This window comes from Channa argus, chromosome 17, assembly GCF_033026475.1.
Source record: "Channa argus isolate prfri chromosome 17, Channa argus male v1.0, whole genome shotgun sequence".
In the NCBI taxonomy this organism is placed as follows: Eukaryota; Metazoa; Chordata; class Actinopteri; order Anabantiformes; family Channidae; genus Channa; species Channa argus.
The window spans coordinates 16,211,197-16,229,684 of NC_090213.1; the positions used below are offsets into that span (position 1 = coordinate 16,211,197).

The window sequence follows — 18,488 nt, forward strand, 5'->3', positions numbered from 1 at the left end:
CAGTCAAAAAAGCTCAACGTGTTTGTTAGGACCTTTTAAGTTGTGACTAGAGTCCGTGTGACTGCTGCAAATAAACACAAATTCCAGAACTCGATAGAAAGAATGTGATTTAATCTTTGCAGCAATCAACAGCATAGTCAACAAACATTGTGGCTTTACAAACTCCTATAAGTGGTTTTATCTTCCATCCAAATACAAGTCCAAGGGCAGAAGCACTGATAAGCATGTTTCCAGTGGTTACTGCAGAGCAGTTTGCAATGGTAAATATCGCAGAGCTGCAACTCTGTGTTTGAATACTCACTGGATTTTTTATTTCTTCCACTTCAATGAGGGGAAACCTGGCTGAAACAAAAACAGTCATGCTGCTGTTTGCAATTACATTTTTGCCTCCATAGGCGAAAACACAATGACTTAATATACAGCATTGTGCTAGAGACAGCTGTAGAGGAAAGTGAGATGATAAGCATAGAGCTCTTTCTGAAGAGTGCAGATTACAGTCAAGAGTCCCAACTTTAGATTTTAGGTTTATTAGAAGCAAAATGCATCACTGAGTGATTTTCAAGCCATTTTCTGTGAGAAAACAACAATACTGAATGACTCAAACAAAAATGTGACTAATCTCTAAAGGCTGTACAGTTAAAAAGACACAACAGGTCATTTGACAGTGGGGTTTGGGGTGATCACACACTCACTCACGAAAAGTAGGTTGATATGGAATGTAATTCCAGATGATCACAGACGATAAATTATGAACAAAAAAAAAAAAAAAAAAAGACATACCCAAACAAAAATTCAGTGACTACTTCATCTGTGCATTTACAATGCCTGTCAGTAGTGCTGCACTGAAAGTTAAGACTTTAGTCAATTAAAATAAACACCTTACACGTGGACGTTTCAAGCTGCCTTTCAGATAACAGTGAAGAATTCTCAAAAATTCATCTGAAAGATGAAAAAAAAAAAACACATTTTAAATATATAAAGCTGTCTGTACATCCGATCAGCTTGGCAGCAGCATCATCTTCATGCATACAGATCTAAGTTAACAGCCGTCATGCTCAGAAACAGGTGTTGATGCCGATTCACATGAAAGCACTTGAGTGAGAAGGACTCAGTGGAAATATGACAATCACATGTGTAGCTCATTAGCTTATAGAAATGTTAAAGACACCGGGCTCAAATTTATTTGAGTACAGGTGTAAACAGTAAATAAGGCTGAAAAATATTTCTAGAAAATAAGTAGTAAAAAATATTCCTTAGACTTGCTCCCTGTGATTCTTTCCTTGTTAAATGTCTTCTTCTGTAACACGCTTTGCGTTTTTAAAAGTAAATGTAGAAAATATATTTACACATACATATATACCCTTTGGTTAGGGAAAGAACCAAATATTCTATACTCTCTGTTCAAGTAAAAGCGATTAGAAAAAAAGTCATCCGATAAATACATATGGAGAACACGTGCTTATGTTACTCCAGTGAAATAATGTATCTCTTTGAGGTTTGGGATGCTACCCTAAGGCAGTATCACAAAAGTTGGGATAAATATTATTTACATATTTTCTTTGTGTGTGCATCATAGCAACCGCTATGATCCGATTTCCTTCTGTCCAAATAGGAGCTCATACCAATAATTAGCCTACTTTGCTCTAGGTTTTTGGAATTAAAAATAAATTCCACATTATTGTTACTATTGCACAAATAACGTACACATTCCATGTGCACACAGGTGTAAGACTTGAAATTAGACCAATGTAGTCACAGGACAAACTCAAAAGGCTCTGGATGCACATTGTAACAATAGAGACACACACACACACAAACCAAAAACAAACAAACAAAAAAAGGTAACTTGGTCCTCCCAAGCTATCGATGAAGGAGCTGGACAGATCACAGACTGCACACATGTTAATGAACAATGTTAGTGTGCATGTTTCAAATCAATGATAAACCAGAAAAGAAGATTTGGGTTCTGGGAAGTCCATGAGAGAAGTGAAAAAGAGGTACATTAAGACAAAGGTAGAGTAAGGAGGAACGGCAAGTTAGGGAAGCGGACTTGGAATGACAGGAAACGGACAGTATGGCTCAGTCCTGAAGAAGGCTTTCCTCAGGCATCCACCCCAGTGAGGGAAGAGGCTGTTCACGTCTAGAGTATTTCAATTGCAGGAGGTCGCCGACTTCACTGATGGCTTGCAATGCCTGGCAGAGACACAGGAAGAATTCTATTAACAATAATCAAAAGTAACATTATGTACTGTAGGTCTATCATAATTAGGTGAAGATAATCTACTCATTCTGGAGGTTTGGCTATGTAAGTGACCCAATTTAAAGGAGGATTGCTTTTGTAGGTGACAAATGAAGTGAAACCTTGATTACACTTGGATTGGACTTGGATTTTTAAACTTTCGACATATCAGAGGGGCAAAGTTAAGGGGCTCTTAAAACAAAGGTGAACAGAAGGCTTGTTGCATAAACCACATCTGAGTACAAACTCCACTTCTTTCCACAAGAGACTGTATCAGCACTGCACCAGTGCAGCCCACCTGGAAACAATTTACCTTCCTTCTCTCTGAGAAAGAGTGAGGGTTGGCTTTTCCAAAGACGGAAAAAGCGGCTACTCGAAACACTCTACATAGGCAAACTGATGCCCTTTAAATGGACTATTATAAATGGTGCTGACATGCTGCCTAGTAAAATGAATGGTGCCTTCTGAGTGACAGAAGTGCTTAAAGAAACATGAGCGATTGGCCTTCTACATTCTTTTATAATAAAAGGACATATTGGGAGTCTTTAATATTCAACAGGAACATGTTAAAGAAAAAAATGAAGTCTTAAGCAATAAATAACAGACTTCTAGTAACCTCCCTTAGAACAAATCAGCTATGACGACGAAATACTGAGAAAAGCTTACATGCATCTTTCTCTTTAAATCTTAGATGATAAATAAAGTTGCAGTGGTGACAGCATTCAGTAAAAATGTAAGGGCTCTGATTATCCACAAACTAGCTTTGGCATCTGTCCCAACAGGTTGCATTTCATTGGAATTTTTCACTTCTTATACTTAATTTTTATATATTTAAAAAAATTTAAAACAATTGACATTTAAAAAGGTTGATTGATTCCTTTTATACATTCACCTAACTGCAATATTATTATTAAAATTATTATTATAAAAAGGTGAAGTACGGGACTTTGGTTATATTAAGGACAGCTTGCTGGATGACTTACTGTGTCAAGCATCTCTCTGGTGTGGGCAGCCGACACACAGAAACGTGCTCTGGACTCGATGATGGGTGTCGCTGGGAAGCCGACAACAACTGTGCCAATGTTTCTCTTCAACATCTCCCGACCAAAGGCCCTTGAAAGCAACAACAACATTGACCAACTCTTCAGAAGGGTAAACTACAGTCTGTTCATCACAGGTTGAATGCTATTGTACTTAACAGTCATATTTGATTTGGAAAAGGAGTTAAAATTAAAACTTATCGGCTTAGTGTTAAAAAAAATCTTGAAGATTCCTCCTATTAGCAGTTATAATTACTCTTGTTCCTGTATTTAAAGCATCGAATATTTATATGTAATCCACAATAGATGAGACTTAAATACCCAATTTTGGCAGGCATGTAGAGCATCATGGGCACAACAGGCGAGTCATCATTGCCATAGATAATAAAGCCCATGTCATCGAGTTTCCTGCGGAAGTAGGTGGTGTTCTCCGATAGTTGTCTGAGCCGATCAGCCCCTGGAAAAGTCAGAGCAAAATACTCGTTATAAGGTTTTTCACATCTGTATTTTTACAACCTAGGAAAACACTTTTCGGTAAGCCTAATGTTATTGTTACTGAAATCCAGCTTGGCAAGATAACAATTTAGTTATTATGGTGACTTCTACTTGTACCAAAATGTATTGGGGGGCCCATTATGCCTGACTACTGTACTGTAGCAAAACACTGAACGAACATACTACGAACTAATTTTATGATTCAAACATTTACTTACATTACTTAAGTGATAGATTTTTACTTTTTTGCTACAATTATAAAACCTTGAACGTCTATCTAACAACATCTCATGGCTCTGACTGAAGCCCATTCTTACTCGTGCTACACCCACACAGGTGGTTTTACTTACGTTTCGTGCCTGACTACACCTCTTTTCATAAGGTCTGTGTTGCTGATTGCTGTTGATTAATATTCCCCTCACTCTGCTAGTTTTAATGACTACTAGGAAAAGACAACTTAAACTTGTATGATTGCTATCAGTACACGATTTCTGGTGACCTCGCAATTACAGGCTACATGTGCAGAGGTCTTATCAGCTGGAGAGAAAAACCCTTTGCTGTGTGCCAGTGCTCTAAATTACAAAATTCTACTACTTTATCTGTAATTTTAAGACTCAAAATTTTATCATTATCTCTTGTTCAAAGGCCCCAGTCAAAGAGACAGCATGGACTGCTAAGTTTTCTCAAACTGAGGATATCTGCATTCCTCTAGTTAGTGTGTTATAAAATGCAGACCATGAATATCATCTGACAGGACAAACCCAAGGTAACGTTTTGGAACTGAACCAACATGGAGTAAAAGAAGCACAGTTAATAAGGCAAGTCCTACTTAAGTACCAAAAGCATGTCCAAAGAAATTTCTTACAAGAGTTCAAATCTCTCCTGTACATTCAAGAGGTACAGGTTCAGGAACAACGCAGGAATTAGTCCTGTGTCAGTTACAAGCATATAGTAAATTGTGGATTCTGGAACAGAATCCTCAGGCCCAGCCCTGACAGACTACATCTTAAAAAAAAAATACAAATAGCCATGGGGCAAAAAGTGTAAACAGCAACAAACATCTGCCTGGCTGTGCTGCAAAACAGAGGAGACACAACAAAGTCTTTTTTGTCCCCTACAGATAATAAATCAAGTTATTTTCAGCCCTGAATGATCAAGTTAGCAAAAAAGTAAACAATATTCAGACAGTTCTCCTTTCAAAAGCTTTAAAATTCTTTTTGTATTGAGAAAGCTTTGCCTGATTTGTGCTCTAATGCTGCATCCGCATATTTGATTGATCACAGCTTCAAACAACAAATGTCCATTTTGATGCAGGTGGGTGCTGGGAACCACGAGCAGCTGCCTATACCACTAGAGGAAGAAACAAACTATTAGCAGGCAGCTCAACTGTCACTTCAACTTCACATCAGTGTCTGAACTATCAAAGGCTTGAATTTCAAACAGTGACACGGCTGCAACCAATCAGACTGTCACTGTTAGTTTTCTGCAAGCAAAACTTGTCAAGCTGAGATAAGTTGCAAGGTCAATCAGTCTAGCTTTTCTTTTCTTCCAAGAAATGGTCTGGGGAAAGACTTTATGACCTGAACAAAGCTCATACTATAAGGGCTGTTGCAGGTGTTTATTCCTTTTGCTAATGATTTAATGAGTGGAAAGCAAGGTAATATGATCTTATGTCCGCATTTTGAGGGAGACTTCATCAATCAAACTTCATAGAGAGTAAAAAGGTTCTGCCCTGCAAGAAAAACAAGACTGTGGTATGTTTGTGTGTAGAAGATGAGTCCAACAGAGTTTGACATGCACAGATCTTTGGCTCTAAGCACCATGCTGCTTTGTGCCCAGTGTGAAGGCAAAGAAGCACACATACACAAGGAAAAACACATCTGAAAGCCATAAAAGGAGAGGGTAAAGAGTCAGCATACCACTCCTTCAAGACTTTCATCAGCCTGACCTGAATCAGAGAGAGAGGCAAGGAGGTGTCCACCTATTAATTCCTAAAAAAGCACATGCAGAGAGATAAAGACAGTAGGAGACTAGAGAGAAGCATTCAAATAGGCAAAACCATGTTGAAAAGATCAGGCTTTAGGTGATGATCAGAAGATTAGTTGGTGACCAAAGCAGCTTGCTAAAGAGACACCAAAAGTTCTGTTTCTATTTCAAGGTATTAGAGAACATGTTATCCAAAGTAATAGTTTAACCTAAAAAGTAATACTGTCAGAGCAGCCATTTTCCCAAAAAACAAAAACAAAAGTGACGTTTGACTGTAGAGTGAAAGGAACGGACTTGTACCTTTTTATATCATATCTTGAATGGGTTTACACACATGCCGTAAGGTTTTATAAGGCTGTTGAACACACCTTTATTGGCAAATGATTGCCAGTGGGTTATTGAAAAAGACCTTGATCACTTGGCTTGGAATGAAACATTTTCAAGGTAAAACAACACACCCAATATGGAAGAGTGAAAGTACAACAGCTGGCCATGCTGATGTGAGCTGAAATAAAAAGAAAGCCAAAGTAATAAAGGTCTGTCAACCAGGCCTTAGCTGCAGGGCTCCAGTTTGTTGTAATGAATAGTTAATCAGAGTAACAGGTCTATACTGCCATCATGTGGCCATGTTTACTAGCACAACTATAATCTCCTTGTCTTCTCTCTTTGACAATGGATTCTGCTTGAAGCAGCCTTTTGAACAAGATTGCTCTGCACTCATTGCACAACCCTGCTGTCAATAAACACATGAGCTTTAAAGTGATTAGTGCTTAGAGTTTTCTGACAGCTACCTAGTGTGGTTCCATCCTCTCCCATGATGACCTTCATTGATGTGATTATCTGCTGAGCCACAGGAGGCGACATGGAGGTGGCATACAGGGCACTGTGAGAGTGGTGCCGCAGGTAGTCGATTAGCTCCTGACAGAGAAACAAGGTTTAAGTTGCTCTTATTTGCCAATAACAACAGGACACAACAAAGACAGTTCTAAGTCCTTACAGTGATTGCAGGAAAAATTAATAAATAAAATAATGTTACATATAAGGAAGAAGATAACAATTCAGAGAAATATAAATGCTTAGCCTCTGCTTCTGTAAAAACAAATGTTCTATTACAACAAGTTTCAACATTTCAAGTAGAACAAACACTTGACTGCACAAAAATGAAAAAAAGTAATTAAAGTTTAATTGAAAACAAAAACTTAAAGTGGTTGAGCCTTTAACTGGTAACAGTAAAGTTGAACATCTTTAAGAACACGTAACATATTGTAGTTGGCTTTAAGATTGCTTGTTTTCCAAATTGCTGAATTTATTGGGTAATGTTTTTCAAAAGGAATTTGTGCCTTGTTTCCCTGTTGCCAAGTAGCGCCGGTTGAAAAGTAATCTCAGCCAAAACTGAATAAAAACTCAATTATGTGTTGGTTCCAGCTCTTGGTCAGGACCCATAGTCTGTCCTGTCCAGACCCGGACCACGTTCCATCTATTAGTGACTGCTGGTTTAAAAATAAATACCTCCGTTTCTACTAGGGATACTGTAATGGGTTAATTCCTCATTGTTACCAAGTGTCCAAATATTTTACAGAACTATAAAAAAAAATTAAAAATGTTTTAGCTAGTCCAGCATTTCCCCACACATACAACATACTTTAGCAGGCCACCCAAGTGTATTTGAACACTCTTTTTTAAATATATCAAACAGCAGCTCAGACCACCTAACAGTAACATTACTTCCATGATTTAATTGGTGACAGGACAAATGAAACACACCGTTAATGTGTGTGCTCTCTGATTATTAGTGGAGAAAGAGACTCTTACATAGTCTGTGCAAAAGATTGTATATATGTGGTGTGAGTTATCACTTTCCTCTGAGCACCACTGCCTGTGCCAAAGATTGTCTATACGAGGTAAAAACTATAAATCTGTACCAACTCTGAACAACCAAAGACCAAGTAACTCTTAAACCAGAGTTAAGATACTGTATCTTTGCTAGTAAAACCACCAGCTGATTTTGCAACATTTTTAGAATATTCTAATTAAAATGTTCATATTATATATAAATAAATCGAATCATAATTTTGAATCAGAACCTTCAGCAACCTATCTGAAGCAAGTAGCTGTTGGGAAACAGGGTGTGCCAAAATCAGCAGGCTGTTAATATGTAAATACGAACAAGTAGCATACAATCGATGTTTACATTTCTTCTGCTATATTTTACATTATACACATCTTTAGGATTTACACTGAACCTCCTTGGCACAAATATACAATAACCCTTAACTAAATCAACTCAGTAGCGAAAATTCACTGTGGTGCCCTAACGCGTTACAGGCCCTCACATGTACATGGACACCAACACAATTCTAATCAAATTCTGTGTGAAACACTGCAGGAATTTGTTTTTTTAAGTGTTGCCTAGGATGTAGTTCCATCTTGTGTTTTATTGCTTTGTATTTCTACATTTTGCTCTGGGTTAGGTTTAGCTACCTAGGCCACTTAAAGTAGCGTGAATTTACAGTTCTACTATGGCTTAGACTGAAAGTGTAAATGGAATAAAATCCTTTCCAAAAAAAAAAAAAAAAAAAAAAAAGGAAAACCTAAATTCCTGACTGCTAGTAAACATTTCTGACTAATATCAAAACTGAAGTAGGATATTGCTCATGTAGGATGTCATCAAAGTACTCCAGCGATTTCCCTTACAACAGAGGTTTCAGATTCCACTGTCTGACCTTACAGACAGTGAGATTATCTTGTATACAGCTTCACTAACCTTTTTTCCTCCAATATAACCTCCAGCAGCACCAAAGCTCTTAGTGAATGTTCCCATCATGATGTCAACATCTTTAGGATCCAGGCCAAAGTAGTCCACCACTCCTCTGCCATTAGGCCCCAGGGCCCCAATACTGTGGGCCTCATCCAGATACAGATAGGCCTTGTAGCGCTTCTTCAGAGCAATGACCTCTGGCAGACGTACAATGGAACCTTCCATACTTCAGAACCCCCCAAAAAATAAACAAATAAAAAAATTACATATATAGTATATATAGATTCTCCAACAAAGACATCAAAAAGCTACTGTGTTCATAGGAACAGGCGAGCAACTGATCCACCAATTAAACCTAAGCGTTGCTTAGTCTATGTGTAAGTGTGTGTAAGGACTGTCCATTTTAGAGGCTGAAGTATTGGCTGTCAAAATCCCAGTGGAAACAAAACTCCATTAACACTGCATTAGTAAAGAGCATTCATTATGTCTGGCAGTTTTTCTATGAACTATATTGATCAACAGGATTGATTCCCTTTAGTAAGTACACTTCTAAGAGCAAGGAATACATTAAGCTTAAAGGACAGTAGCCATAATGGACAATTACCATTATGTTCTATATTTAAACAAAGTGATATAGAGGGAGAGCTGTGAATATAGTGAAAACGCTTTATTTAATTGTCTAATCTCCTGAAACACTGCTTGAGTCATGAAATGGGCTGCATTAATCATTAGGTTTGCTAAACTGGTTTGACTTCCGGTTCCTCCCAGCTACATGTCAAAGTGTCCTTGAGCAAGACACTTAACCCCAAGTGGCTCCTAGTCAGTCAGGTGAAGATCTTGCAGAGCCGCTGCCACCAATGGTGTTCTGAGCGTGCGTGTATGGGTCAAAGTGAAGCAGCACTGTAAAGTGCTTTGACTCAAAATGCTATGTAAGCACTGAATTCACCATCTGCATCGTAGATTAATGTAAGAATAATGATGGAACACTTACATCTATATATTAAAAAAAATTATCTTGATTTTGTTCACGAACAAAGTGACAAATGCACTACTAGTCTAGCTAAATATATAGATTATTGGGTCCTCACTCAGAAAACTGTGAGTATCAAGTAAATTGCAGGAAACAATGTAATGTTACACAGCTGTGACCTTGAAATACTCAGAGGGGAAAAAAAAAATGTATAGGAACAGAAAAATGTTTTTATAGTATTGTGTGGTCAAGGTGAGGCTAGTTTTCATGCTCACATCTTTCTGTGCTTAAGTATACAATGCATGCTTGTGGAAGATGACAGATTATTTTGTATACCTGTATATACCCTCCACGACAATGAGAATTTTCTTCCAGGGTCGGTGGGTTCTTGGCTGGCCGTGTATAATAGCGTCTCTCAGCAGCTTCTCCAGGCTTTGCATGTCTACAATACAAAGGGTTTTATGAATAAAACACACTCAACATCCATGCTATATCCACATTACCGTCTGATGATCAAAATATTCTCGGTTACAAAGGTGCTAGTTTGTTGAAGTCACCCACTGTTATGTTTGAAGACCCGAATTGTAGAGCCAGACAGACGGGCACCCAGCACCAGCGATGCATGATTTAGCTCATCACTCAGGACAAGACAACCCTATAACAGGAAGGAAAAAAAATTGATTTATGTCTGACACAGGTTACAGAGTTTAGATTATGTTTAGAGGAAATCTCTAATTATCCCCAAGGTCAAATATTAGTTAACCGTTGTTTACCAAATCTGAGTACATCCAGTGTTTCACATCTGAAAATTTTCAGTGTTGAGCAATGACCATGTAACGCTCTGTGACCTGTTTTTAATGAATAATCTTCGGATGTTTTTTTCTTGGGTGAAACAGGGTGACACAGACTTTTTTGCTTGCCAAAAATTACTCTAACTACATAATACACAAAAAATTAGGGATTCCTAATTACATGTGTCAAATTGGTATTTAAAGTTATATTAACCTGTTAATAACAAATATCTCAATCAGAGCACAAGCTTTTCTTAAAGTCACACATATCCAGCATAATTTCAGGATTTTTTTTCCTTTATATAATTATCATAAATATTGTAGACACCTAATCTAAACTCAACAAACCCTAAGATTTCCTCTGGTTATTAAATAAATTAGTTTGTTACACAACACAGAAATATGATACAACACAATGATGAAAGAATAAAGGGACAGTTTTTTTTATTTCTTACTCGTGGTTATCAGGAAATTCTTCCTGTTAAAGTGACGTTGGCTATAGAAGACAAGAGCAAGTAAGGAGTGGCATGTCCTGCAGTTAAAGCAACAGCATCTGAAATAAGCCAAACACTTTCTGAAAACTCTGGCTGTAAAATGGTAGTTTGTAGAAGAGTCTGAACTCTTTACTGTTTGGCCATACATCTGAAAGATTAGCTTGTTTCCACCTCATACAGGAAACAATACCTTTCCTTTACTGTAAACTGTAAGCACTTGCTTCTAATTACCGTATAGGTACAGGGGCCAGTGAGACTACAAAAGCAAAAAATATAAATTAGTATTCAAATTAAGTAGGGTAGGATATTCTTGGGAGAACAAAACACCAAAAGGACAAATAATTCTCCACCTTTCCAGTGAGAGATGGAATGTTCATGGAGTTTGTTGCAAAGCCCATCCCAAAAGCCATGGATGACTCAACACCCAGGAACCTGCCAACCAACTGCTCCAGCTCCTCGTGAAGATCCAGGTTTCCTGGAAACATTACCAAAATCATTTAAACAATCATTCAGCCCATCAGTGTACAGTAACTTTCACCAAACACTAAGCCAAGGCCTAAAAATAAATACACCACTAGCAACAGGTAAACTTTTGCCTTATTTTTATCTTATTTTTTTTAAACCATACCCATCTCACAGCGAGTGCTTCCCACTCCAACTCCGTACTTATGTGTGGCTTCAACAGCAGCATCAGCACAAGTCCCAGTGTTTTCAGCAAATCCGAGGTAGTTGTATGAGCCCATGTTGATGACGTCCTTAACAACTTTGCCTGTATGCCTGAGAGACACAAAGAGAATTGGTGCTGTGGCTCTACGCCAACAGTGGTAACCTAATTACATTCAATTGGTTGCTTGGCCAGTTTTCTGCTCAGTGATAGAAAGTGACAATATAAAATAGTTTGTTGTCAAATAATTCTGCCAAGAAATACTAGTGACAGAAATATTAATATGACACAGCTTTTACTGTTATCAGACCATTTTGTCAGCAGGTGTTAATTCACTCTCAAACTGTTCCAAAAAGGCTAGATTTATTAGTCCTGTTGGGATCAATGTTTTTGTAGATTAATGTATGTGTTTTTTCCTTAAAGCAAACCAACAAACAAAAAACAAACAAACTATTTCCTTGAGGAATAACATTAAGAAAAATTGGACAAAAGTAGTAATTCAGTAGTTTTCCAGTCAAATAAATTCTCCCACTTTTACTAATATATAGTTTTATTTATACTGCTATTGTATGTAAAATTGTGTGTTTGGGGCTGATCTTTGTTAGTGGATGGTGGTTCTTTACTGTGCCAGGTGACTGATTCCTGCCCTTACAACATAAGCATCTGAATCATTGCTTACGTAATGCTTTTACCAGAACCGCAGTCAATGCCTTGAAGTTAAACATACAGTTGAAGTGACGATAGGAGGAGAACAAACACACATATTTAGGGTAGTAACTATCATGTAAAAAACCTTGATTCAAAAAATAATTCTGAACCGAAATCAACACACACTCACAACAAAGCAACTTACTCAAAGGTCCAATTGTAGTCGTAGGAAACTCTTTCTACCAGGTCCATCTTGGCGCCGGGGACACTACAGATGGGTCGGTTCCAGTTGTCTCGGATTCTCATGTATAAATTTCTGGTGTAAAAGTTCTCAAAGTCCTGATAGAGTGGAACAAAGTCCTGCAGAGGAAATGGGAATCACCATTAAAAAACAAAACAAACAAACAAACAAAAAAAACAACATTCTCCACTTGCTAATCAGCTACATTAGATAACATGTAAAATGATGGCTCTTTACAGAAAGAATTTTTATTACTTTTATTTTTTTTATGTAATGTTTTAACTGTTTAGTGTGTTCCAGGATTTATGGCAGTCAAGGGTAACAGTCAGCATTTACAGTCAAACCAGATATAACAGGTTTGAGAAAGATGGTGAAAGAATTGCAACATTGGGACATGAATGAGGCAGGATCTTTAAGAAAGGCCGTCTGACTTGTCTGAATGAAGTTACATGAAATTTTCTTTGACCAAAGTAATCTTCTATCTTTCAACATTCAATTAGCTTTAACTAGCTTTTTGATCTTATTTAAAAAATACGTTTACTTGAATAAAGGGCTCAGTGGCTCAGTTGGTAGAGTGGCCGCCTACCGACCACAGGGTCAGAGGTTTGCGCCTTGCTCTTCCAGACCACATGTCGAAGTGTCCCTGGGCAAGACACTCAAGCCGAACAGCACAGCCTGATCCCCAGCCGTGCTGGTCCCAAGACCCAGTAGAAATGGGGATGGGTTGTGTCCGGAAGGGCACCCGTCGTAAAAACTGTCCCAAATCAACATGCAGATATGCGGACCAATGATCCGATGTGGCGACCCTGAACTCAGAGGATAAGCCGAAAGGACAAAAAAAAGTTTACTTGAATACTGATTACCTTCTGTTCATCCCTCTCCCGAGCCACGTGACACTTCTCAATGTTCCAGTGGCGGAGGAAGTCTCTGAGGTAGCCAAAGATGGTGAGAATGCCATAACCCATGTATGTGAGAACAGCCACCAGTAGAGGGGTTTCCTCAAAGGATTCCACAAAGGGTTTTTTGTACAGGCTGGAGTTGTGTGAAACATTTTGGTTCTGTGGGGGGGGGGGGGTTAAAACAATTAAAAACATAAAAGTTTGGACATATCAGAGTTACAAATTTAATAATCACATTTTTATACCTCTTCTACAGTAGATAAAAAAACCCCCAAATGAACAGATTCAGGAGTATGAAGCTCATACCACTTTCTTTTCACAATGGAATATATACGGTTTATCGGAGTAAAAATGTGCTTTTCTTGGAAAGAGAGTAAGAAAGGTTCCCCAAAACACATTTATTTGAGGAGACTTAACAATTTCCAGACCCATGGACCAGTAAGCAGTGAAACTGACATGTAGCCTGTCTGGGTTCTAATTCATAGGATTTGATGAATAGCAACATTGATCTTGGATTACGGGGCCATATGAACTTGGTCACACATTGACAGAGTTTCACAAAATTAATAAAAAAATAAAAGCATCATTGCAAGCTACACTGTGAACTGGATGTCTAGAAAAAACACTAAAGAAATGAGTGCAGTCACTCATTACAGGCTCTGCCCTGCAGCTTAGCAACGATACCTCATGTGACCAGTCATGCTTCTCCAAGAAATACCTCTGAGCCAGGGAACAAGAGAACACTGCATTATGTGTGGTTGGTGTGTGTTTTTGTTTAAAGCCAGCCAAACAGGTAGCTCTCTCTAAAGGTCCAAGGAAATGTATCAAAAGACTAGCAACCCTAGCTATGACGTATGAACAGAAAGAGATTTTCATCGTAGTTCCCCACTCAAAAAGACTGCTGTACTGTACTGTACTAAGAAGAACATCCAACAAATACCCTCAATGGAAATCTACTTATATTCATGCTGCAGCTCGGATTATCATATCACATTGTATACAATGTATGAGAAGCTTGCACACAATGTAGACTTCACATTAGGCCTGAAACAGTAAAAAATAAGTAAAGTGTGTCCTCACCCAGATAATCAGGTGGCTCAGACCACAGGGTCAGTGGTTTGATCCCCAGTCCTGGCTAGGTGTTGAAGTGTCCTTGGGCAAGACACTGAACCCCAAGTTGCAGTGGGTCAGATGAACACCTTGCATACTAACTTTACTGATAAATGCTGTACACGGTCTCATTTGTGTTGGGCCAATCGCACAGGTAGAAATGGCTGGATAACATAAGATATATAAGAATGAATGAATAAATCACTCATGGTAAAACCATTTGATGCACACTCCCCATTTCCACTGGGAATAAAACCAACATCTGACACCACTGCCAGCAGTAATGTGGCCTGCAGCTCTGCCCCAACCTTCTACCGGATTAAGAGATTGTAGCATAAGGATGTAATTGGTATGGCAGCCATAACATGTGAATGTAATTGTGTAAATCCAGTATATGTTGACATCAATGCTGTTGCATGTCTAGAAGGTGATGTTCTCAAGTATCAGAAGGGTAGTACTTCAATTTCATTACATAATGTGTGCGGTTGTAGAATTTCTCTTCTTTCTTAAACCTAGAAAACAAAGGCATATGTGTACTCCACCTCCACCACTTCCCACATGTACATTCGCTGTTTGCTGTGCTTTTCATTCCACTCTGGAAGGACCACACCCATGACAGCCTGAAGACATTTCCCAGTGTCATTTCGCTGGAGATAGTCAGCTTCTCAGTAATAACACGACTGGGCATCGGTCTTCTTCAAACTATTTATGTCACTAGAGGCAATGTAACCAGGGATTTGTGTGCCACATTGTGCTGTCCGCATTCCAGAAAGCGTTCACGGTATAGTGTAGTAGTGGCTACAGGTAGTTGTGGTATGTAGTAGTTGTGCATCTTTGAAGATTAGCGGTACGGGAAAGAATAAATGTCGGTATCCGGTAGTAAAAGCAGAAACACCAATTCTAAACCACGCCGGTGTAACGTCACTGAATGCACATAAGCGCCAAAACGCCAGTGTGTAAAGTTACTGATCAGGTGACTTAAAAGCACTTAAGCAAAAAGTTTGAAAGACAAAGCACGTGTAGCGTTCCCACAGCTACTAGTTACGATTTAAATTTAAAGTGTGTAATAATACAAACAGTATGATAAGCAACCAATATTTCTTTAAACAACGGATTATAAACGAAAGTAAATTCTCGTTAGCAACTAGCAACAACTAGCTTGAAATATGTCGCATTGGGACAAGCCGCTAGGCTACGACATAACGGACACATCCCATTATATAACGCTAAGCTAAATAAGCTCAACTATTTACCTTCATGTTACACAGGTTACTTATTAGTTGTCGCTTGTCTACAGTCACAACTCCCACGTTTTGTCTTAATGCTAATAAAACATACCAGTTTATGGCTACAACGCGTAGATACATGGAAAATTAAGGAAGACAGCGAGCTAACAGTGGTTTCTTATTCGACACGGTTTCCTCACACACAGTGCCAAACCCAGCTACGTTTGTTTACCCTGCCGTGTCGGCTACCAGACGGTTGGGCCTTACCTTCTTCCTGAGGCGACGATACTTCTGTGGCTGTTGAAACGGGCAGTGGTTTTTCACGAAGCCATTTTTACTCGTTTTTTTCCCATTTGAGGTCGTGTGACAAGTGTCTCCGTTTAGCAGCTTGTTCGCAGAGCTTTCCGTCATCTTCCTCGGCCGACTGCGACTGAAAAAAAATATTACAATCTCAAGTGGTCCAAGTAAAGTAACGTTAACGGCGAAGTCATGTATGAGCTGAGGAAGATGATGTTTTAGACGCCCACTCTGCAATGTGACCGCACGAGCCTGCCGGAAATCCGCGCCCCCGTGCAGTTTCATTGACCAATGGTGTTACTCCAGTACGAAGATCGTCTATGTATACACACTTAATCACTCTAACAAGAGTTGGAGATGACATAAACTAAAACGTGTGCTTTGTACTAGTTTCTCACGGTGTGTAAAACTTTTTTATTTATTAAATTTCAACCAATTTAAGACCGATAAATAAATATGAAGTCATTAAATTAAATAATTAACATTTTTGAATCAATCATTGAATACATCAAATTAAGCTGATGTTCTCATTCCGTTTGGTAATATCAATCACTTAGGTGGTACATTTGCCGAACTTGGAATCATAACGTCAGCGTTTGCCTGTGGCCTCACTCTTGCTTCCACATGTATATTTTCCATCCATACAGCCAACAAAAATATCAGCAGCTTACAGCTTGACCCTTCGGGGGGGGGGGTCGCCACAGAGGAACATGTTGGGCACATTGATTTAGCATGTTCTTTTACGCCGGATGCCCTTCCTACCGCAACCTGACCACTTTACCCGGGCTCAGGACTGGCAACAGGGTCGCTCTTGGTGGCTGGGTGGGGGCACACCTGGTGGGGTGGATTTTGAACCTGCAGCGTTCTGCATCCCAGCCCTATCACTGAGTCACCAGGCCCTCCTCCATCCATACAACCAACAAAATCTTAAAAAATCAGACCGGTGTGAGAGCCTCTGTTTTCTTCTCACTCTTTGCTAGGCGGCACCCTCTCGTCTTTGTGGGCCGTCCCAAGCCCAGCCCATGGTAATAACCCATAATAACCTTTGACTAGGCGTCAGCTGTAAGCTCTTTTCCAGTGAGGTGAGAACCTGTGCTCGGAAGATCCATAACAAAGGTCAAGGCTGTCTTTGAGGTGAATCCCTGGGTTGGTAATTAGTGGGTGGGTGTATCAAAAAAAAGTCCATGAAGTATAACAATTTTATTAGTATAGTTTAAAATGACGAAATTGCTTTAAATGGTCTTAAAATGAAAACCTCCCCTAAATTTTTTAATGGGATTGAAAATAAAATCTCACCAACAGCAATATTATCATTGTATTATAGATGGTGGTGAGGAGTGTTGTAGCTGTGACAGAGGAGTTCAAGGTGGAGGTGGGTCTGCATCAAGGATCGGCTATGAGCTCCTTCTTGTTTGCTCTGGTGATGGACAGGCTGACAGATGAGGTTAGACAGGAATCTCCATGGACTATGATGTTTGCAGATGACATTGTGATCTGTAGCGAGAGCAGGGAGCAGGTGGAGGAAAATCTAGAGAGGTGGAGGTCTGCTCAGCTTAGCCGCAGCAAGATAGAATACATGTGTGTCTGTTGTCCCAGTGGTAGAGCATTGGGTTGAGAAGTAGAAGACAGCGGGTTCAAATCCCATCTTTGAGAAGAAGGTGCAGGACTTTAAGTAATTAAGGTCACTGGTTCAGAGCTACAGGTTGAAACGGGTGGAGAAAAGTGTCAAGTGTGTTGTGTGATAAAAGAGTATCAGCAAGAATCAGGGGAAAGGTGTTCAAGACAGTGGTGAGACCAGAGATGGTGTATGGTTTAGAGACAGTGGCACTGAAGAAGAGACTTAAAATGTTGAGGTTCTCTTTGGGAGTGACGAGGATGGACAGGATCAGGAATGAGGACATCAGAGGGACAGCTCATGTTAGATGTTTTGATGATTAAGTCAGAGTGGCCAGATTGAGGTGGTTTGGACATGTTCAGAGGAGAGACTGTGAGTATAATAGAAGGATGCTGAGGTTGGAGCTGCCTGGCAGGAGGTCTAGAGGAAGACCAAAGAGGAGATTTAAGGATGTAGTGAGAGAGGACATGAAGTTAGTTGGTGTGAGAGAGAAGGATGCAGAGGACAGAGTTAGATGGAGGCTGTTCCTGAAAGAGAACAGCCGAAAGGAAAAGAAAGAAGAAGATCCTGTTCAGGGTCAAAGGGGGCTTGGACCCTATCCCAGATGTCATTGGACACCCTGGAGAGGTCACCAGTCTATCTAAGGAACAACACACCCACACAGCCCAACACATAAAGTTCACACAGAAGGACTGCAGCTAGCCCATTGATTTGAACTGGGGAACTTCTTGCTGTGAGGCAGCAGCACTAACCACTCCACCACCATTCTGTCCTATAACCCAAGCGTGCCATTAACAAACAGTTAAAGAGAAACAAACACAGAGGCGATAGAAACAGAAACAGTATGAAAGCAAGGGATAAAGAGAGGCAAGGAATAAGCAAGAACTAGAAATCCAGATAGGAATCATTCAAGATTCAAGATTCAAACAACTTTACTGGTCCCATAGGGAAATTGTGTTACAGCTTTGCATGAAAAGTAGAAAAGAAAGGAAAAATCTTCCACCAAAGAAACATA

At 39.3% G+C, this 18,488-nt stretch overlaps 1 protein-coding gene across 1 annotated transcript; it reads right to left on the reverse strand.

Annotated features, from left to right (window-relative positions):
* Positions 1-90: 90 nt before the first annotated feature.
* On the reverse strand, positions 91-16,109 carry sptlc2b (serine palmitoyltransferase, long chain base subunit 2b). The gene is made up of 12 exons (XM_067482315.1): positions 15,829-16,109; positions 13,190-13,384; positions 12,291-12,445; positions 11,402-11,550; positions 11,124-11,248; positions 10,050-10,143; positions 9,825-9,930; positions 8,525-8,744; positions 6,552-6,678; positions 3,601-3,736; positions 3,223-3,352; positions 91-2,193 (listed from the first exon to the last, which is right to left on the reverse strand). The coding sequence occupies exons 1-12, from the start codon at positions 15,970-15,972 to the stop codon at positions 2,080-2,082; spliced, it is 1,695 nt and encodes a 564-aa protein (XP_067338416.1). The 5' UTR covers positions 15,973-16,109; the 3' UTR covers positions 91-2,079.
* Positions 16,110-18,488: the final 2,379 nt, after the last annotated feature.